This window comes from Chanodichthys erythropterus, chromosome 23 (genome assembly GCF_024489055.1).
Source record: "Chanodichthys erythropterus isolate Z2021 chromosome 23, ASM2448905v1, whole genome shotgun sequence".
Lineage (NCBI taxonomy): Eukaryota > Metazoa > Chordata > Actinopteri > Cypriniformes > Xenocyprididae > Chanodichthys > Chanodichthys erythropterus.
The window spans coordinates 2,817,894-2,833,315 of record NC_090243.1 but is presented as its reverse complement, the minus strand read 5'-3'; the positions used below and the strand labels follow the sequence as shown (position 1 = coordinate 2,833,315).

General features: G+C 38.9%; 1 protein-coding gene across 1 annotated transcript; it reads right to left on the bottom strand.

Annotated features, from left to right (window-relative positions):
• Positions 1–1,855: 1,855 nt before the first annotated feature.
• Positions 1,856–14,680, bottom strand: LOC137014263 (sialoadhesin-like). Its single transcript, XM_067378495.1, has 10 exons — positions 14,634–14,680; positions 7,810–7,974; positions 6,599–6,660; positions 6,271–6,344; positions 5,492–5,860; positions 5,010–5,324; positions 4,607–4,870; positions 4,404–4,518; positions 4,126–4,183; positions 1,856–2,347 (listed from the first exon to the last, which is right to left on the bottom strand). The coding sequence occupies exons 4-10, from the start codon at positions 6,332–6,334 to the stop codon at positions 2,087–2,089; spliced, it is 1,446 nt and encodes a 481-aa protein (XP_067234596.1). The 5' UTR covers positions 6,335–6,344; positions 6,599–6,660; positions 7,810–7,974; positions 14,634–14,680; the 3' UTR covers positions 1,856–2,086.
• Positions 14,681–15,422: the final 742 nt, after the last annotated feature.

The window sequence follows — 15,422 nt, the reverse complement described above, 5'->3', positions numbered from 1 at the left end:
TCATCTCTCCCTTTAAACTTTCCTTTGCCTTTCTTTTGAAAAAGTTTAGCTTCGCTCACAGCATTCACTGACTGTAAATCCTTGGTCTTACCCACAATTTCCAGCGTGTTTCTAGAGGCCAGCTCCATAGATGACGCAATTTCGCAAGCCTGGTTGAATGTCAGATCCTTCTGACTCAGCAATTTGCGTTGCATCGACTCCGAGTTCAGTCCACTTACAAGTCTGTCTCTGAGCGCATCACTCAAATATTGTCCAAATTCACAGCTCACTGATAGCTGTCTCAAAGCCACGATGTAATCCGCCACGGATTCACCTTCCTTTTGGTTGCGTTTCTGAAATTTGAAACACTCCGTGATCACTAGTGGTTGCGGCCTGTGATGCGCTAGCAACGCTGCTTTCAGTTCCTTATATGACATTGCACTTGGCTTCATCGGCGTGACTAGATTCTTGAACAGTCCATATGTCTCTGCCCCGATCACGGAGAGAAACACACTAACCTTTTTCTCACTTGCAATGTAATTCGCCAACAGCCACTGTTCAAAACGCTCAATTTACGATTCAAAATCCTCCTTCGATTCCTTGTACTCATCCACACGGCCAAACTGTATTGCTGCCATGTTAGCTACTTTGTTAGCAGCTTTTCACTCGTGCCTTGTTCCTTCCTTTTTAAGTTTCTTTTACGACAAGTGCAACAGTGTTTCTCAGCGACTATCAGTCTCTAAATATACTCTTAATCCTGGTCGCCACTGTAATATATTATGGTTTGAGGCTGGATTGGAGAGATGAACGACAGACACACGCTTTGCATGTACACTTGCTTTTTTTTACTGATTGCTCAACACATACGGAGAACTTACGTACATAAAAATGGGCGTGGCTTAACATACCAGTCAATTAGCACATCTATTACACTGTTTATGACATTAACTACACGGAGCAAGCAAATGTGTTTTCTTGCCATTTTTTTTTCACTGTATTTTTTTAATGTCATTGCATTTATAGCAATGTTACTAAAATGTGATGCAGAAAACACTGCGTACATTTATATTTTATACTGGAATAAATCTGGAGTGGCAGATGTGGTGGCAATGCTTTTTCTTAGGGTGGCATTTACCACCCTGTGCCAGCCCGGTAGATCCGCCCCTGCTCACAGCATCCACACAAATCCACACCTATAATCCTCACAGTACAGATTTTGTATAAACTTTAAATACATTATCTGTCACTTCAATTGATTTCACAAAAGACTATTGTGATAAGGTAGTCCTAGTCAAACCTCGTTCAGTTATACAAACGTATGAATCAATCACCACAAAGCAGTATCACCCTTTTCACGAGTTTGTTTCCTCATAAAATCTTTAAGCTAATAAGGTTAAGCGTATTTGGCTTGCTGTCCGCTGTGGAGGGGCTCAAGGAAGCAGCTTCAACTCGAGCTTGGATATACCCCTCAGGGACTGCTAGTGCCTGGAAGAGGAGTACGATAGATGAGATGCCTAATTTATGTGGTGGAGTTGGGGAGGTGAAGGGATATCGAAACAACTGATGCCAGAGCAGGGTGAGTAGCTGCTTATATGCTCTGAATGTAATTGAAAGATTAGGGTTCCCTCCTCTTGAGATTATGTTTGAGTTTCACTAATTGAAAGATTAGATGGGTTCACTCCCAAAATTACGTTGTCAACTTCACTAATTATTCATTTATTTTGGAATATTATATACACATTTAAGTTATAAAATGTTGCATGTACATTTTTTTTTGCAACAAATTAACAGAAAAAAAGGCATACTGACAAAAAGGTCATACATTTTTGTGTAACTTTTTATTATTCAACAAAATGAAAACAAAGAAATGCCATCACTCACTGTTTTTAACAAAACAGATTCATTACTCATCAGAAAATAAAAAGCTGAAAATGTATATAGCAATATACTATAGCAATACAAGCATACAGAAATATAACATACATTTAAATTTGAATGCAAGCAATATCAGACAATTGTTTTGTCTAATTTTTTTGTAATTTTCCTCAAGTAGCTGCATTTTTCATTAATAGATTTTTATTTTTTTTTTTCTGTGAGATGTAAAAAATTATTTTTTCACCTGAACATAAATTACCTCAGACACAACACTGCTGGCTTTTTTTTTTTTTTGTAACACATGGACCTCAGCATATACTACATCTGAACCTTTTTCATTGTCGTCTTCATCCGTTGAGTCTTTCACTGTATTGTGGTCAGTCTGAGTCGCGAACTCACACACACTATAATCATCAGAGATCTTGTTGTCCTGGTTGGTGATGGTGAGGACATTATCATAGGTGGTATTTCTGTCTATAGTTTCATTCTGCACCTAAAAATTACAAACAAACAAATATTTGTTGTATATTTTAGTGAGCATTGCAACCATGACAACTCTAGGAATAGTTAATGGATATGACAGTTTTAATGTGTTTGGTCTCAGCAGACTCTACTAAGCACGATGCTGCTGCTGCTACTGCGTATGTATGGACTTGCTACTGCTACATAGACATTCTGCTGCTGCATGGACATGCATAAATCCCCTAGCAGATCTAGACAGGCAGAGGTGGTTTCGGAGGGACTCTGATAGTGTGCTGCAGGACCAGCTCACAGCAAACATTATCAACCTTATTTTGAACATAAAAGCAGGCATGGCCATTTGTAAACTGAGTGTGTCCGGCTTACTGTGCCATCCAGTTATTTTTAGCTGTACAAAACAGCTAATTTTTTCTGCTTGATATACTGCAAACTGGTATTTCTTACTATATTATTGTGTACCACAATACATTAAATGTACCACATTTTAATATTGCCTTAATAGTAAGAATAACAAAGTTAACGTTTACTGCACTTTGTTATTCTTCTAGTTATTTATGAATCAGAATTCTTGCACATTCAGAGAAAATATCTTACTTCCACACTGCAAAATAAGGTGTATACCTTGCTATTTAAATGTGAGTTCATTGGCTGCAGAATCTATCTTACTGCATTTTTAAAAGCCGCTTTGTCAATATAAACCCAGCTAACAGGGAACGTTTCCATAATTTTAACTAACGTTATGTAAAAGTTATGTAAATGTTAGAAAAAAAAAACATTCCTAAAATAATGTTTCAGTAACAGTCTTATAATGTTTTCATAGTTAAAATACATTCTCGTAACGTTGAGAGGAAACATTCTTAGAACAACATTGTTGGAACGTTCTCATGATGTTATTTTAACTTGACTGATGTTCTCAATGTTGAGAGAAAATGTTCTTAGGATAATATTCTCAGTATATCCTTTTTAAAGGAACACCACTTTTTTTAAAAAAATTGGCTCTTTTTCCAACTCCCCTAGAGTTAAACAATTGAGTTTTACCGTTTTTGAATCCATTCAGCCGATCTCTGGGTCTGGCGGTACCAATTTTAGCAACTTTTCATTTTCCGTCGGTCTTAGTACACAGTGTAACTACAGAAGAGTCAAGTTTAAAATAAGGAAAATATCGAAACTCTTTGGTCATTTTTGAGCGAGATGCTATTGGTCTCATCAGATTCAATGAACTATGCTAAGCTATGCTAAAAGTGGTACTGCCAGACCCGGAGATGGGCTGAATGGATTTGAAAACGGTAAATCTCAACTGTTTACGTCTAGGGGAGTTGGAAAATCTATTTTCAAAAAAAGTGGAGTGTTTCTTTAATGTTATTATTTGCTGAATGTTTTCATAATGTTATCATAATACGTTCTGAGTACAACATTCATGAAATGTCCTTACGATGTAATCTGTACTTAATGAATGTTCTCATAATATAGAGAGAAAACATTGTGAGAACAACGTTCATGGAACAACCATACAATGTTATTTTTGCTTAAAGAATATTCTCATAACATTGAAAGAAAACGTTCTTAGAACAACATTGTCATAATGTCTTTATGATGTTATTAATATTTGCTAAATGTTTTTTAAATGTTAGTTGGAAGTTAATGTAACATTTGACTGTAATCTGACTGTTACTACTAATAAAACTGATCTCTGGGGCCCCAAAAGAGTGTGCCTAACTTCCCCCCTTATCGGCACCCCTGTATGTTCGTGCAGTGGTGTGAAATGACTGGTGTGTGAGGAAGTTCACAAACCTGATTCAAGGACTCATTTTGTCTAGCATTGTTTCCCCTGTGTGTCTTTGTCCTGGTCCTGTGAGAGGAAATAAATAATTAAACTGAAAACTTGACTTGACTGTGCAAGATTAAAATGCTTTGTAAAAGCTGATCTGATCACTTTATTAAGTCAAATATGTTCTAACTCTGGCTGAGGCTTAAATTAACACAAGCACAATGATAAACACATGTTAAAATGGTCTGTTTCAAAATGACCTCAGTGATGATTAAGTAACTGAAAATGTAACTAAATTTACCTTGCACAAAAACCAAGAGCAGAGAGCATGAGCCATGCCACGATTCCTCCCACACAACCAGCAATTATAAGCATAGAGTGTCTAGGTGGTCCCATGTCCTGTGAAATGTCTGTAACTGGACAAAATGTTGCATTTCAAATGATCTTTATTGCTTTAGATCTGTAAATGACCTTGTTCTCTACATTTAGATTGTGTAAACTCACCTTCAACTGTGAGCTGGATCTCTGCTGATGACTGTTTTCCATGTTGATTCTGTGCAGTGCAGAAATACCATGATGCATTCTTTTGAGTTGCATTGAAGGTAATCTTCATTCCCTGAGCTATAGGCTTCTCATATCCACGTTTGTACCAGGTGTAGTTCATGTCATTTGATGGACTGCCTTTGCTTTTGCAGGTCAAATTCACATTAGTGCCAACAGAGACTGAAGCAGATGGATAGATGGTGATGTGAGTTTCTTTTGGAGGAACTTTTGACAAAAACACAAGCAGATAAATAGGGAAAGCAGTAAAACACCAGTGCATTAGACATTTCTGGGTAGATAAACACCAAATTCTGTTTAAGCAGCACTTTGTGGATTTAAGGAAGTAAGAAGTCAAATCTCTTACACAGGACTCGTAGCATCACAATGTTCTCAACAGTTGAGTCATTAGATGTATTTCTTGGATATGTAGCAGTGCAGGAGATGTTCCTTCTGTGATCCATGTATGAAGTTTTGAAGGTCATGTATGAAAACACTGACTGGGTTTTATTAGATTTTACCTTTAAATGTGTTGTAATGTTGGCAGCTTCAGGGATGTTGGACCAGGATATTGTAGGAGGATGTTTGGGGCAGGGGGCTTCAGCAGAGCAGCTCAGATTGACTGTTGTTTCCTCCATCACAGAGTGTTGATAATTGGGTTTTTCAGGAGTTTGTTGTGAATCTACAGAAAAAAAAAGATTGTAGTTCATCATTAAGAAACTGTTCTTAGTGATATTAGTTTATGATGTGAATAATATTTACATTTGAATGTATTTATTAAATTTATCAAGTGACTTACAACTAAAGCATAAGAACCTGTATGTTAAAGACAGTGGAGATGACATTTACCTATGACAGTGATGTTCACAGTCTTTATTGAATCAGGTTGATTGGGGTTAAATGTTGCTCTGAACACATTTGGCTCCATTTCCAGTCTGAAGTAGTAAGAGTCTGAATGATTCATTATGATGTTAAAGAAGACAGTTGTGCAGTTCCTCTCACTGAGATTTCCAGTTATCTGTATGTCACTGAATCCTCTAATGATGATTTTGCTGCTATTAAAAACAATTTCAGTAACCTGTGTTTTATTTTTCAGCCAGATCCCAATAATAGTGTTATGTTTGTCCTCAAAATCGGAGATGTTGAATGTACAAGGAATCTCCACACAAGAGCCTGTCAGAGCTGTTACTGTCTGAGACATCACAGCAGAATTATCAGCTGAAACATAAAAACACATTAGTGCATTATGACTTAAACCTTAGAGAGGCAAAGGCACAGTTCACTCAAATATCAAAATTCAGAAAAAAAAGAAAAGTGTACCCTGACATATATAGGGAAGTCAAAATTCAAAAATTCAAAAAAAAAAAAATAAATAAAAAAAAACACCATAAGAGTAATGATGACTTAGATATGACTAGTGCCCTGTATTTAAAGTCTTCTGAAGCCTTATGATAGCTTTATCTGAAGAACAGACAAAGATAGTTTTTACTTGATACATTTTCTTATCCTTTGCCAATCACATGCCTGAACACTAATTTTCCTCTTGTGTCATCATATCAATTGGTTCTGCTGATAAATGTGATTATTTAAAAATAAATAAAAATATAAACAGTATAATATGGACCAACCTGAGTGAGTGTGTAGAAACACAGAGCCGATGATGATGAAGGATGTGATCTGGAACACAGACATCACTGGAGCTCTGACACAAACACAGGAAAGAAACTAAATGTACTTGTGTGCCAAAAATAAAAAAATAAAAAAAAATAATATTACCTTCAGCTTGTTTTATTACTGTGTTTAACTACAGAGATTTAAAGAGTTAACAGTCACTTCAGGGTTCAGACTGCAGACTCTCCACTGATTAATATCTTATTAAATAAGTCTTGTCATGAACTTAATGTTTACAATATGTTGCTTTATACATTTTAAATGTTCACAAGAGACAAGCCTTACCTCAGAGCAGTGCAGTCAAAGAAAAGCAGAAGCTCATGAAGACGTCTTCCTCTATGAGAGATCTATTAAACACTGAGTGACGTGATGTTCTCTTGACAATCTCCCAGCAGCACAACAGGATGAGATATCATGAATCTATCTCTGTTCATTCTGTGCTTAAATGTTTGTCATTTATTTAAAGATGGAAGCCATAACAAGAATATGCAGATATGCTCAAATAATTTTTTTTTAATTTATATTATTGATAAATGTTAGCATTTGCATGTTTATTCATCATGTTTATTGTGTACTCTTTGTTTTTGCAAACTTTGCTCATCAACAATACTAACTAAAATCACAAACTATTACACTATTTTAATGCTGGCTTAGGAGACACTGATGTTGTGTAAAATATTATTTGTCTGACAAAAAACAAAAAAAAAAAAAACAAAAAAAAAAATCTGAAACCTAAAGTTTCTAAAGGTGTCTCATTTCTTCTAGTATGTTTAAAGGTGCCCTTTACCTTGGCATAATTGAATAACAAGAGTTCAATACATGGAAAAGACATACATTGAGTTTCAAACTCCATTGCTTCCTCCTTCTTATGTAAATCTCATTTGTTTAAAACACCTCTGAAAAACAGGCGAATCTCAACATAACACAGACTGTTAAGTAGCAGTCAGAATCATTAATATATCAATATTTGCATATGCCAGCCCTTGTTCAAGGATTTACACAAGCCAGTATTAACGTCTGGAGCAGCACAGCCGAGAACAGGGAGCACAAGATTTAAAGGGGCCGCGCAGCCTGAATCGGTGCATAGTTAATGATGGCCCAAAATAGGCAGTTAAAAAAATTAATTTAAAAAAATCTATGGGGTGTTTTGAGCTGAAACTTCACAGACGCATTCAGGGGACACCTTAGACTTATATTACATCTTGTGAAAGAACGTTCTAGGGCACCTTTAAACATGACTTTAGTGATATGAGATTGGTAGAAACTGTGTGTGATACCTACCCTTTCAGAGATAATCCACAGGTGTGCATTACACAAATTTAGTGCATGACTTGGAAGCAAACACCGACCCCGACATGAAGTACAATAAAATCATGTGAGGCATAGCTAGCCTTGGATTATCCCTCTTATATCATAATTACTTGACAATACTGTCAAAATTTGGGTTAAAATTACTCATTCTAGCATTCTGGGAAGTAAGAAGTCAAATCTCTTACACAGAACTCGTAGCATCACGGTGGTCTCCACAGTTGAGTCATTAGATGTATTTCTTGGATATGTAGCAGTGCAGGAGATGTTCCTTCTGTGATCCATGTATGAAGCTTTGAAGGTCATGTGTGAAAACACTGACAGGGTTTTATCAGGTTTCTCCTGTAACAGATCTAGCATTCTGCCTGTTTTAAATCAGACACATTAATTTGATTAAATAATAACATTTATATTAGTTAATTTGAGAGAGAGGTTTCTGAATTATATGTCTGTACATCATCTCTCTACAAACACTAGAGCTGAGTTTGATTACATAAAAAACAGCAGCATTGCCACGTTCTTGCTGAGTAATATAATGTAGCAGTTCAGTGGTGAAGCTAATTCATTTATAAAAGTCGTGAGGCAGCAGTGACAACAATGTAATGTAAAAAATAAAAAACAATTCAGCAAAAGTGTTTATGAGTGATCCCTGCTGTTTTTATATGTCGTTATGTCTGCATCAAGGAATGGTACAGGGATGGTATATTTTTATAGGCCAAAACACAAATATGAGTTCATATTTTAACACTTCCTGTTCCAACTTCCTGAAGTCAGTGAGTTTTTGGTTAAATGCCTAAAATAAAGTCTGTGGTTAACACAAGCTCAAGATATTTTCATGTTTTCCTCTACGATATATAACACATCAATAATACCCTTTTGTGATTTTTTTTTTTTTAGTTTTTATAAAGCTTTAACTTGCCTTGTAAAAAGCAGTTGCTAACAAGTAGGGTGACCACCTGGTTATTGTTCTGTTGCAGGACAGTAGATGTGATTTGGTGGGACACGTGTGTGAGATAAATTCACTACTGTTACACTATGTGGTGGATCCAAAAATGGTCGATATTCATATTCATGCATTTTATTCATATTTATGTTAATTGTTTATGGCTTATGATTTATCAATTTTACTTTTGAGTTCATATATTTATGTACTTCTACTTTGTATATTAATTCTCATCATATTTTCAAGTATTTACTTGCTATTGTACCCTTTATGGTTATTATTCTTTTATATTTAATAGTATGTATGCTTGCTATATTCAATTGTTCTTCAAGTGTTCAAGTGTGACAGGTCATGTTGACACATTTGTGGTTAGATATTGGACGCCTGCCAAGTACATCAGAATTAGTTGCTCATTTGAATCCGATCAAAATATGTCTGTTATTATTTCTGCTGACATTTGATAGTGTAAGATTTGCAAAATTCCCTAAGGGGATCAAAACAATTTTTATATCTATTTTTGGCATCTAACCAGTTTATGATATAATGGGTTTGAGTGGGTTGGGAATTTCCCTATATGCTTATGGTATAATATGGACTGAGTCGTTGATAATTCTGCTTTTCCTTCCTTTGCTCTCCTGGGCTTCTGCTTCTCCTCTCTTATCTGCAAATGTTTTAATGACCTATTCTTTCTGGTCTTCATTTATTATATACAATACTCTGGATTTTACAATACTCTAAATGTCAGATCAGATCAAAACACGTACTCAGTCTGCAGGCTCTCAAAAGGTTTATTTTAACGTCTTTTCTCAAACAGTCAACACAAATGCAGTCTATAATCCAGACAGGAGCAATCTCAAAAGCAAATTTAGAGCAGTGTTCTTCATAGAATAACACAGCCGCTGAAGAGCCTGAATAGGACGGTGTCATGCAGCAGGGGGTGCAGTTGAGGCGGTAGGCGGCTGGCGCTCAGGCAGCGTGTGAAGCAGGACAACGACACAGCGATCTGTGCGGGAAGACGGAGAGCGCAACCAGGACTGAATGCAGGGGAGGCCAGCCTGGGAATTCAGGACGAGAGGTGAAAAACAAACAGCAACTAAAAGATGAAAACAAAACTGGAAAAACTCCGACACGACATGGGCGCACACAAAACAATGAGGCAGGAATCCACACGACACGACAGAACATGAGACAATGCTGAAAGAAGACTTAATTGATGCCGAACAGGTGGAAAGACGCCACAATGACAGTGCACACATGTGCTACAGATGACAACAACAACGCACGACAGACAGGGGAACAACTGACAGATCAGCCCAGGGACATGACAGTACCTTATCCCTCCCTGTCCATAAGATACTGAAAGCCCTGACCCCAACATCTAACATCCAGCAACCTTCTGACAGTGAAGACTGGAGAGCCATCCACTAGATGGGGAGGAGGGGAGGTAAGGACAAAAACAGATGGGTTAAGTCTAGAATGAAACACAGGCTTGACCCGAGAAACATGGAATACTGGGTGTACCCGGTGGATGAGGCTAAGGCAGACAGAACAGTGGCATCGGGCTCCTGTGATGGGAACAAAGGAGGTTGAAACCCAATGGAACACTGGAATGGGGACATACCTGTAGCTGCCACCGGCAAGGAGTTGTGGGCGTACTCAATCCAGGATAGCTGTAGACTCCAAGAGCTCGGATTCTGGGATGTCAGGCAGTGGAGAGCTTGTTCCAGATCCTGGTTGGCCCGCTCAGCCTGCCCATTGTTCTGAGGATGAAAACCTGATGACAGACTCGTAGAGGCCCCGATCTGCTGACAGAACTCCTTCCAGAACCGGTAGACAAATTGTGGCCCCCTATTGGAGACCACGTCTAACAGAAGACCATGAAGATGAAACGGAAGACCATCCGCAAGACGTGATCAACCACCACTTGAGCAGTCTCCCAGGCTGAAGGAAATTTGGGAAGGGAAATGAAATGGGCCGCCTTGGAAAAGCGATTGACTACCATCAAAACTACAGTGTTGCCCCTTGATGGTGGAAGACCAGTGACGAAGTCAAGGGCTATATGTGACCAGGGGCGGGAGCGGATGGGCAGAGGGTAAGGCAGCCCAACAGGTGGCTGGTTAGAACTCTTGTTCAGGGCGCAAACCGAGCAGGCCAACACAAACTGCCTGACATCCTGGGCCATGGATGGCCACCAGAATCACTGGCAGATGGTGGACAGCGATCTCCGAACTCCCGGATGACAGGTCAACTTGGATGAATGGCCCCACCAGAGGACCTCAGGGCGCAACCCAGCCGGCACGAATAGCCTGCCCTCCGGACACTCCATTGGCACTTCTCTCTTTCGTACAGCCTCCTCCACTCGCTTCTCGATACCCCAGGAAAGAGACCCTACCACCATCTCCCTGGGAACAATGGTATCGGCCGGCGCACCCCCCCCCAGGGGCCCCAAAAAGACGAGACAGTGCATAGGGCTTGACGTTCTTGGACCTGGGGACACCACAATGACAGCGCACACATGTGCTACAGATGACAACAACAACGCACGACAGACAGGGGAACAACTGACAGATAAGCCCAGGGACATGACAGTAGCCCCCTCATAGGAGCGCCCCAGGGAGAGGCCTACCACGCTTCCGGTAGAAGTCCTTGATCAGAGACTGGTCCAGAATATCCCAAGCCGGAACCAAACTCCTCCAGAACACAACTAACAGCTCAAACTTCGGCCACAGGCTGGCGACCTACCACCATGGAAAACGTGGGGTCTCCCACCCTTACAAGCCTGAAAGGGTATTCTCACTATCAAAGCCAAAGGCAGACCATCATAATCATAATATCATAATCATCTTTGTGAAGCACCCTCAAGTTTATCGTAAAAAGGTTCATTACTTTAATTAAGCTTTTCAACACGGTGCACACTAACGACATCTTTTGGTCAAAAGGTGGAAAAAACTGCATTTGTGTCCCAAATGACCCAGCTATTTTCGGACTGTTTCAGATGGTCAGTGCAGGGTAAAGGTGGACATGGATTGAGCACAGCGTTGTCCGACGCAGGTCTTCAAGCATTATTACAGAAGGAATGATCCGTTTAAATATATGTAAACAGTACATTTAAACTGGATATTTCTGCTTCAGAATGTGAGTAAACTCTGGTTAAATTATAGAAGAGAGTGGCACTTTGTTGAGATCCATGCATTTAAGAATTTTTATTTATTTATTTATTTATTTTGCCCCTCTCTTATTTTCGGGTTAATAAGTTATTTATTTATTTTTTTTCTAAATTGACGGATACTTGTTGGTATTTTGAATTTTAAGTGGGAATCACTCTTGGAGGCGGCCGTGTTTCAATAACATAATGGCTACACACACCTGGTGCACTTTTGGTACCCCAGGGAGTCAGCGTCACAACTTCCTGCCCCTGTTACATCGGGATTTGACCTGTGAGACGACAGCTTGGCCGAATGGATGTATGGAAGTCTTGTTCATGTATATAGTTCATGTTTTTGTTTTTGTATATGTTAAATATCTGCCCCTGACAGCTTCTTCTTTTTTTTTATTATCACTGGAACATGTTGGTTACTAACACATACAACATCAAACAATGGACAATTTAATCTGTGTCAGTTATAATGTAAAAGGTCTGAGCAGCCCAATTAAAAGAAAGAAAATATTTCATCAGCTTAAAAAAATCCAATGCTCTATTGCATTGCTGCAAGAGACCCACCTGTCTGATGGGGAACATTTAAAACTGAAAAGGAAGTTTATAGTGCCTCATACAACAAGGGGAAGAGGAGAGGTCTTGCAATCATGTTTGGCAAGTCAGTATTTTTTAATGTGGAGCAAGTATACAAGGATAAAGAGGGGAGATACATCATGGTAGTTGGAACAATTTCAGGCAAAAAAATAACGATTCTTAATCTTTATGCACCTAACGAAGACTATCCACAATTTTCAAGAATGTTTTCTCTCTGTTGGCACAGAAGGGTGAAGGAATGTATTTAATCGGTGGGGACTTTAACTGTGTATTAGATAGTTATGTGGATAGGTTACCAGCAGATAGGGGACCACAGTCAAAAAAAGTAAAAGCCCTTTTAGGAATAATGAGAGAATTGGGTTTAACAGATATTTGGCGACAATTGCATCCAAAAGAGAAGGATTTTACTTTCATGTCACATGTACAGTTACTCTAGAATAGACCTTTTTTTGTACATCTAGAAATGACTAGAGTCATTTTGACATACAGTGAGTCTCAAACTCCATTGTTTCCTCCTTCTTATACAAATCTCATTTGTTTAAAAGACCTCTGAAGAACAGGCGAATCTCAACATAACATTACGTAACAGTCGGGGTGTACGCCCCAATATTTGCATATGCCAGCCCATGTTCCCAACATTATGAAAGGAATTACACAAGGGCAGCCAGTATTAACGTCTGGATCTGTGCACAGGTGAATCAACAGACTAGGTAAGCAAGCAAGGACAACAGCGAAAAATGGCAGATGGAGCAATAATAACTGACATGATCTATGATTACATGATATTTTTAGTGATATTTGTAATCTGTCTTTCTAAATGTTTCGTTAGCATGTTGCTAATGTACTGTTAAATGTGGTTAAAGTTACCATCGTTTCTTACTGTATTCACGGAGACTAGAGCCGTCACTATTTTCATTATTAAACACTTGCAGTCTGTATAATTCATAAACACAACTTCATTCTTTATAAATCTCTCCTACAGTGTAGCATTAGCCATTAGCCACGGAGCATATAACCTCAAACTCATTCAGAATCAATGTAAACAATATAACTGTATACAATACTCACATAAACCGACGCATACATGCCGCATGCATGACAAACACTTTGTAAAGATCCATTTGAGGGTTATATTAGCTGTGTAAACTTTGTTTATGCACTGTTCAAGGCAAGCACGAGCTCTGATGACACGTTTCATATCAAAAGAAATTGGGAATTGGAGTCAAATACAGTAATAGAGGACGAGATGTGGATAAATATATGCGCTGGCTGTCATAAGGGTATAAGTAGTCAAATGTGGAAGGAATTTGATTGGAAAATGAAAATGAGATTTTTCAGAGTTCCAGTGGTGGTTGCCAAATTTGACAGTACATCGCCATTATCACAGTGTTGGAGAGAATGTGGAATGGTGGGGGACTATGTGCATATATTCTGGGAATGTCCCAAAGTATTATTGTATTGGCAGGGGGTTAAAAGGGAAATTAGTAAAATGTTAAGAAGAGCTCACAGTTTTTTTTTTTTTTTTTTTTTTGCTTGATGGTTTCCCCTTGGATCAGTTCAGTAAATCCCACTTATTTGCATTACATATATTATTAATGGCAGCCAGGAAGATAATCACTGTAAACTGGATGATGAACGAACCTACTGTGACAGAGTGGAAACAAAGACTGAAACAGATATACATATTTGAGAAAATCACTGTCGACTTGCAAGTAAAATCTGACTTTTTTCAACAGAAGTGGGCACTTATTGAAACGTATTTGCTCGAAGGAAATAGTTCTAACATATATTAATGTATGAACCATGCAGGTAATATACTAAAGGTAATTTACTGAATTGCTCAGGTTTATTTATTTATTTATTTATTTATATCCCTTAATGTTTGTTTATTTATTCATGTATTTGTCAAGTATTGAGTTGTATTCTGTTTTGTTTAAAAAAGACACACAGGAAAGAGTGGTCTATAAAGAAAATACTTCAGTATTTAAATAGTAACCAAGACCTGAAACAGTCATCCTACGCCCACAGGGTGGCAACCAAACACCATGGAAAATGTGAAGTCTACCACCCTTTCAAGCCTGAAGGGCATTTTTACTTTTCTTTTTTATGCAGAATATGGGTTCTTACGTGCCCCCACAACCTCAGTATGCAAGTCAGGAAGGAATGGAAGGCTCATTGGAGCTGTGGGATTATGGCCAGAGAGAAACCAATCAATATTCTTTTTTACCGCACACATTCTCTACTAACACGTTCCATAATCTCCAACAGCTCAGCATATGCGGGACAGGGTATCTGAGAGGATTCAGTAATTTACTCACCCTGTCTATCCTCCTCTGCTTGGCTGGAAGAGCACTCGCCGCTGAACTTGAGGATGCAGATGACAACGCTTCCTCTCCCAGCAGCTTGCTCTCATAAGCCGCTGAATTGCGCAAGCAGTCACAACCCTCTCAAACTGTTCGGTGCGCTTCATCTGAGAGCCCCATGATATTAGTCTCCGCTCTGCCTCAGCAGTGGGACCAGTGCCACCAGGTCCAGATGCTGAACTCTCTTCCCTCGAGAAGAGCACCAGATGAGAACAAAGTGTTCTCAAAGGAAAACGCTCACAGGCAGTCAAACTGCTCACATTTTCACAGGTAACTTCCCGTGTGCACTCATCCCTCAAACAGAGATTGCACAGCTCGTGTGTGTCATCTAGTGTCAGATAACGAGGACACAGATCCGCACACTTAGTAAACCTTCTAAGCTTCTCTGTGCATTTCATTATTGCCATGTTAGTGCTTCACACATCGCAGTCCCTGAAGACGAAACGAGGATGACATGTTATCTGGGCGCCCCTTATATACTTTCAGGTCGCATTGATATGATGTCATGGGCTGTCGCCAGTCAATATGATATTGCCAAGATTGGATAAGTGTTTCAGACACTGGTTCATGTGGAGGTAGTTCCCCTAGTCCTCTGACGCAGTATGAGTTCCCTTTCGAAAGAGAACTAACCTGGCCATGGTGAAACCAGCACTGCCAGGCTGGAAGGTTGAGTTTGGATGTCATGGTCTGGATGAAATTTGACAGGGTTGTCCTAGACAGCATATGCAACTATTGACAGTGTGG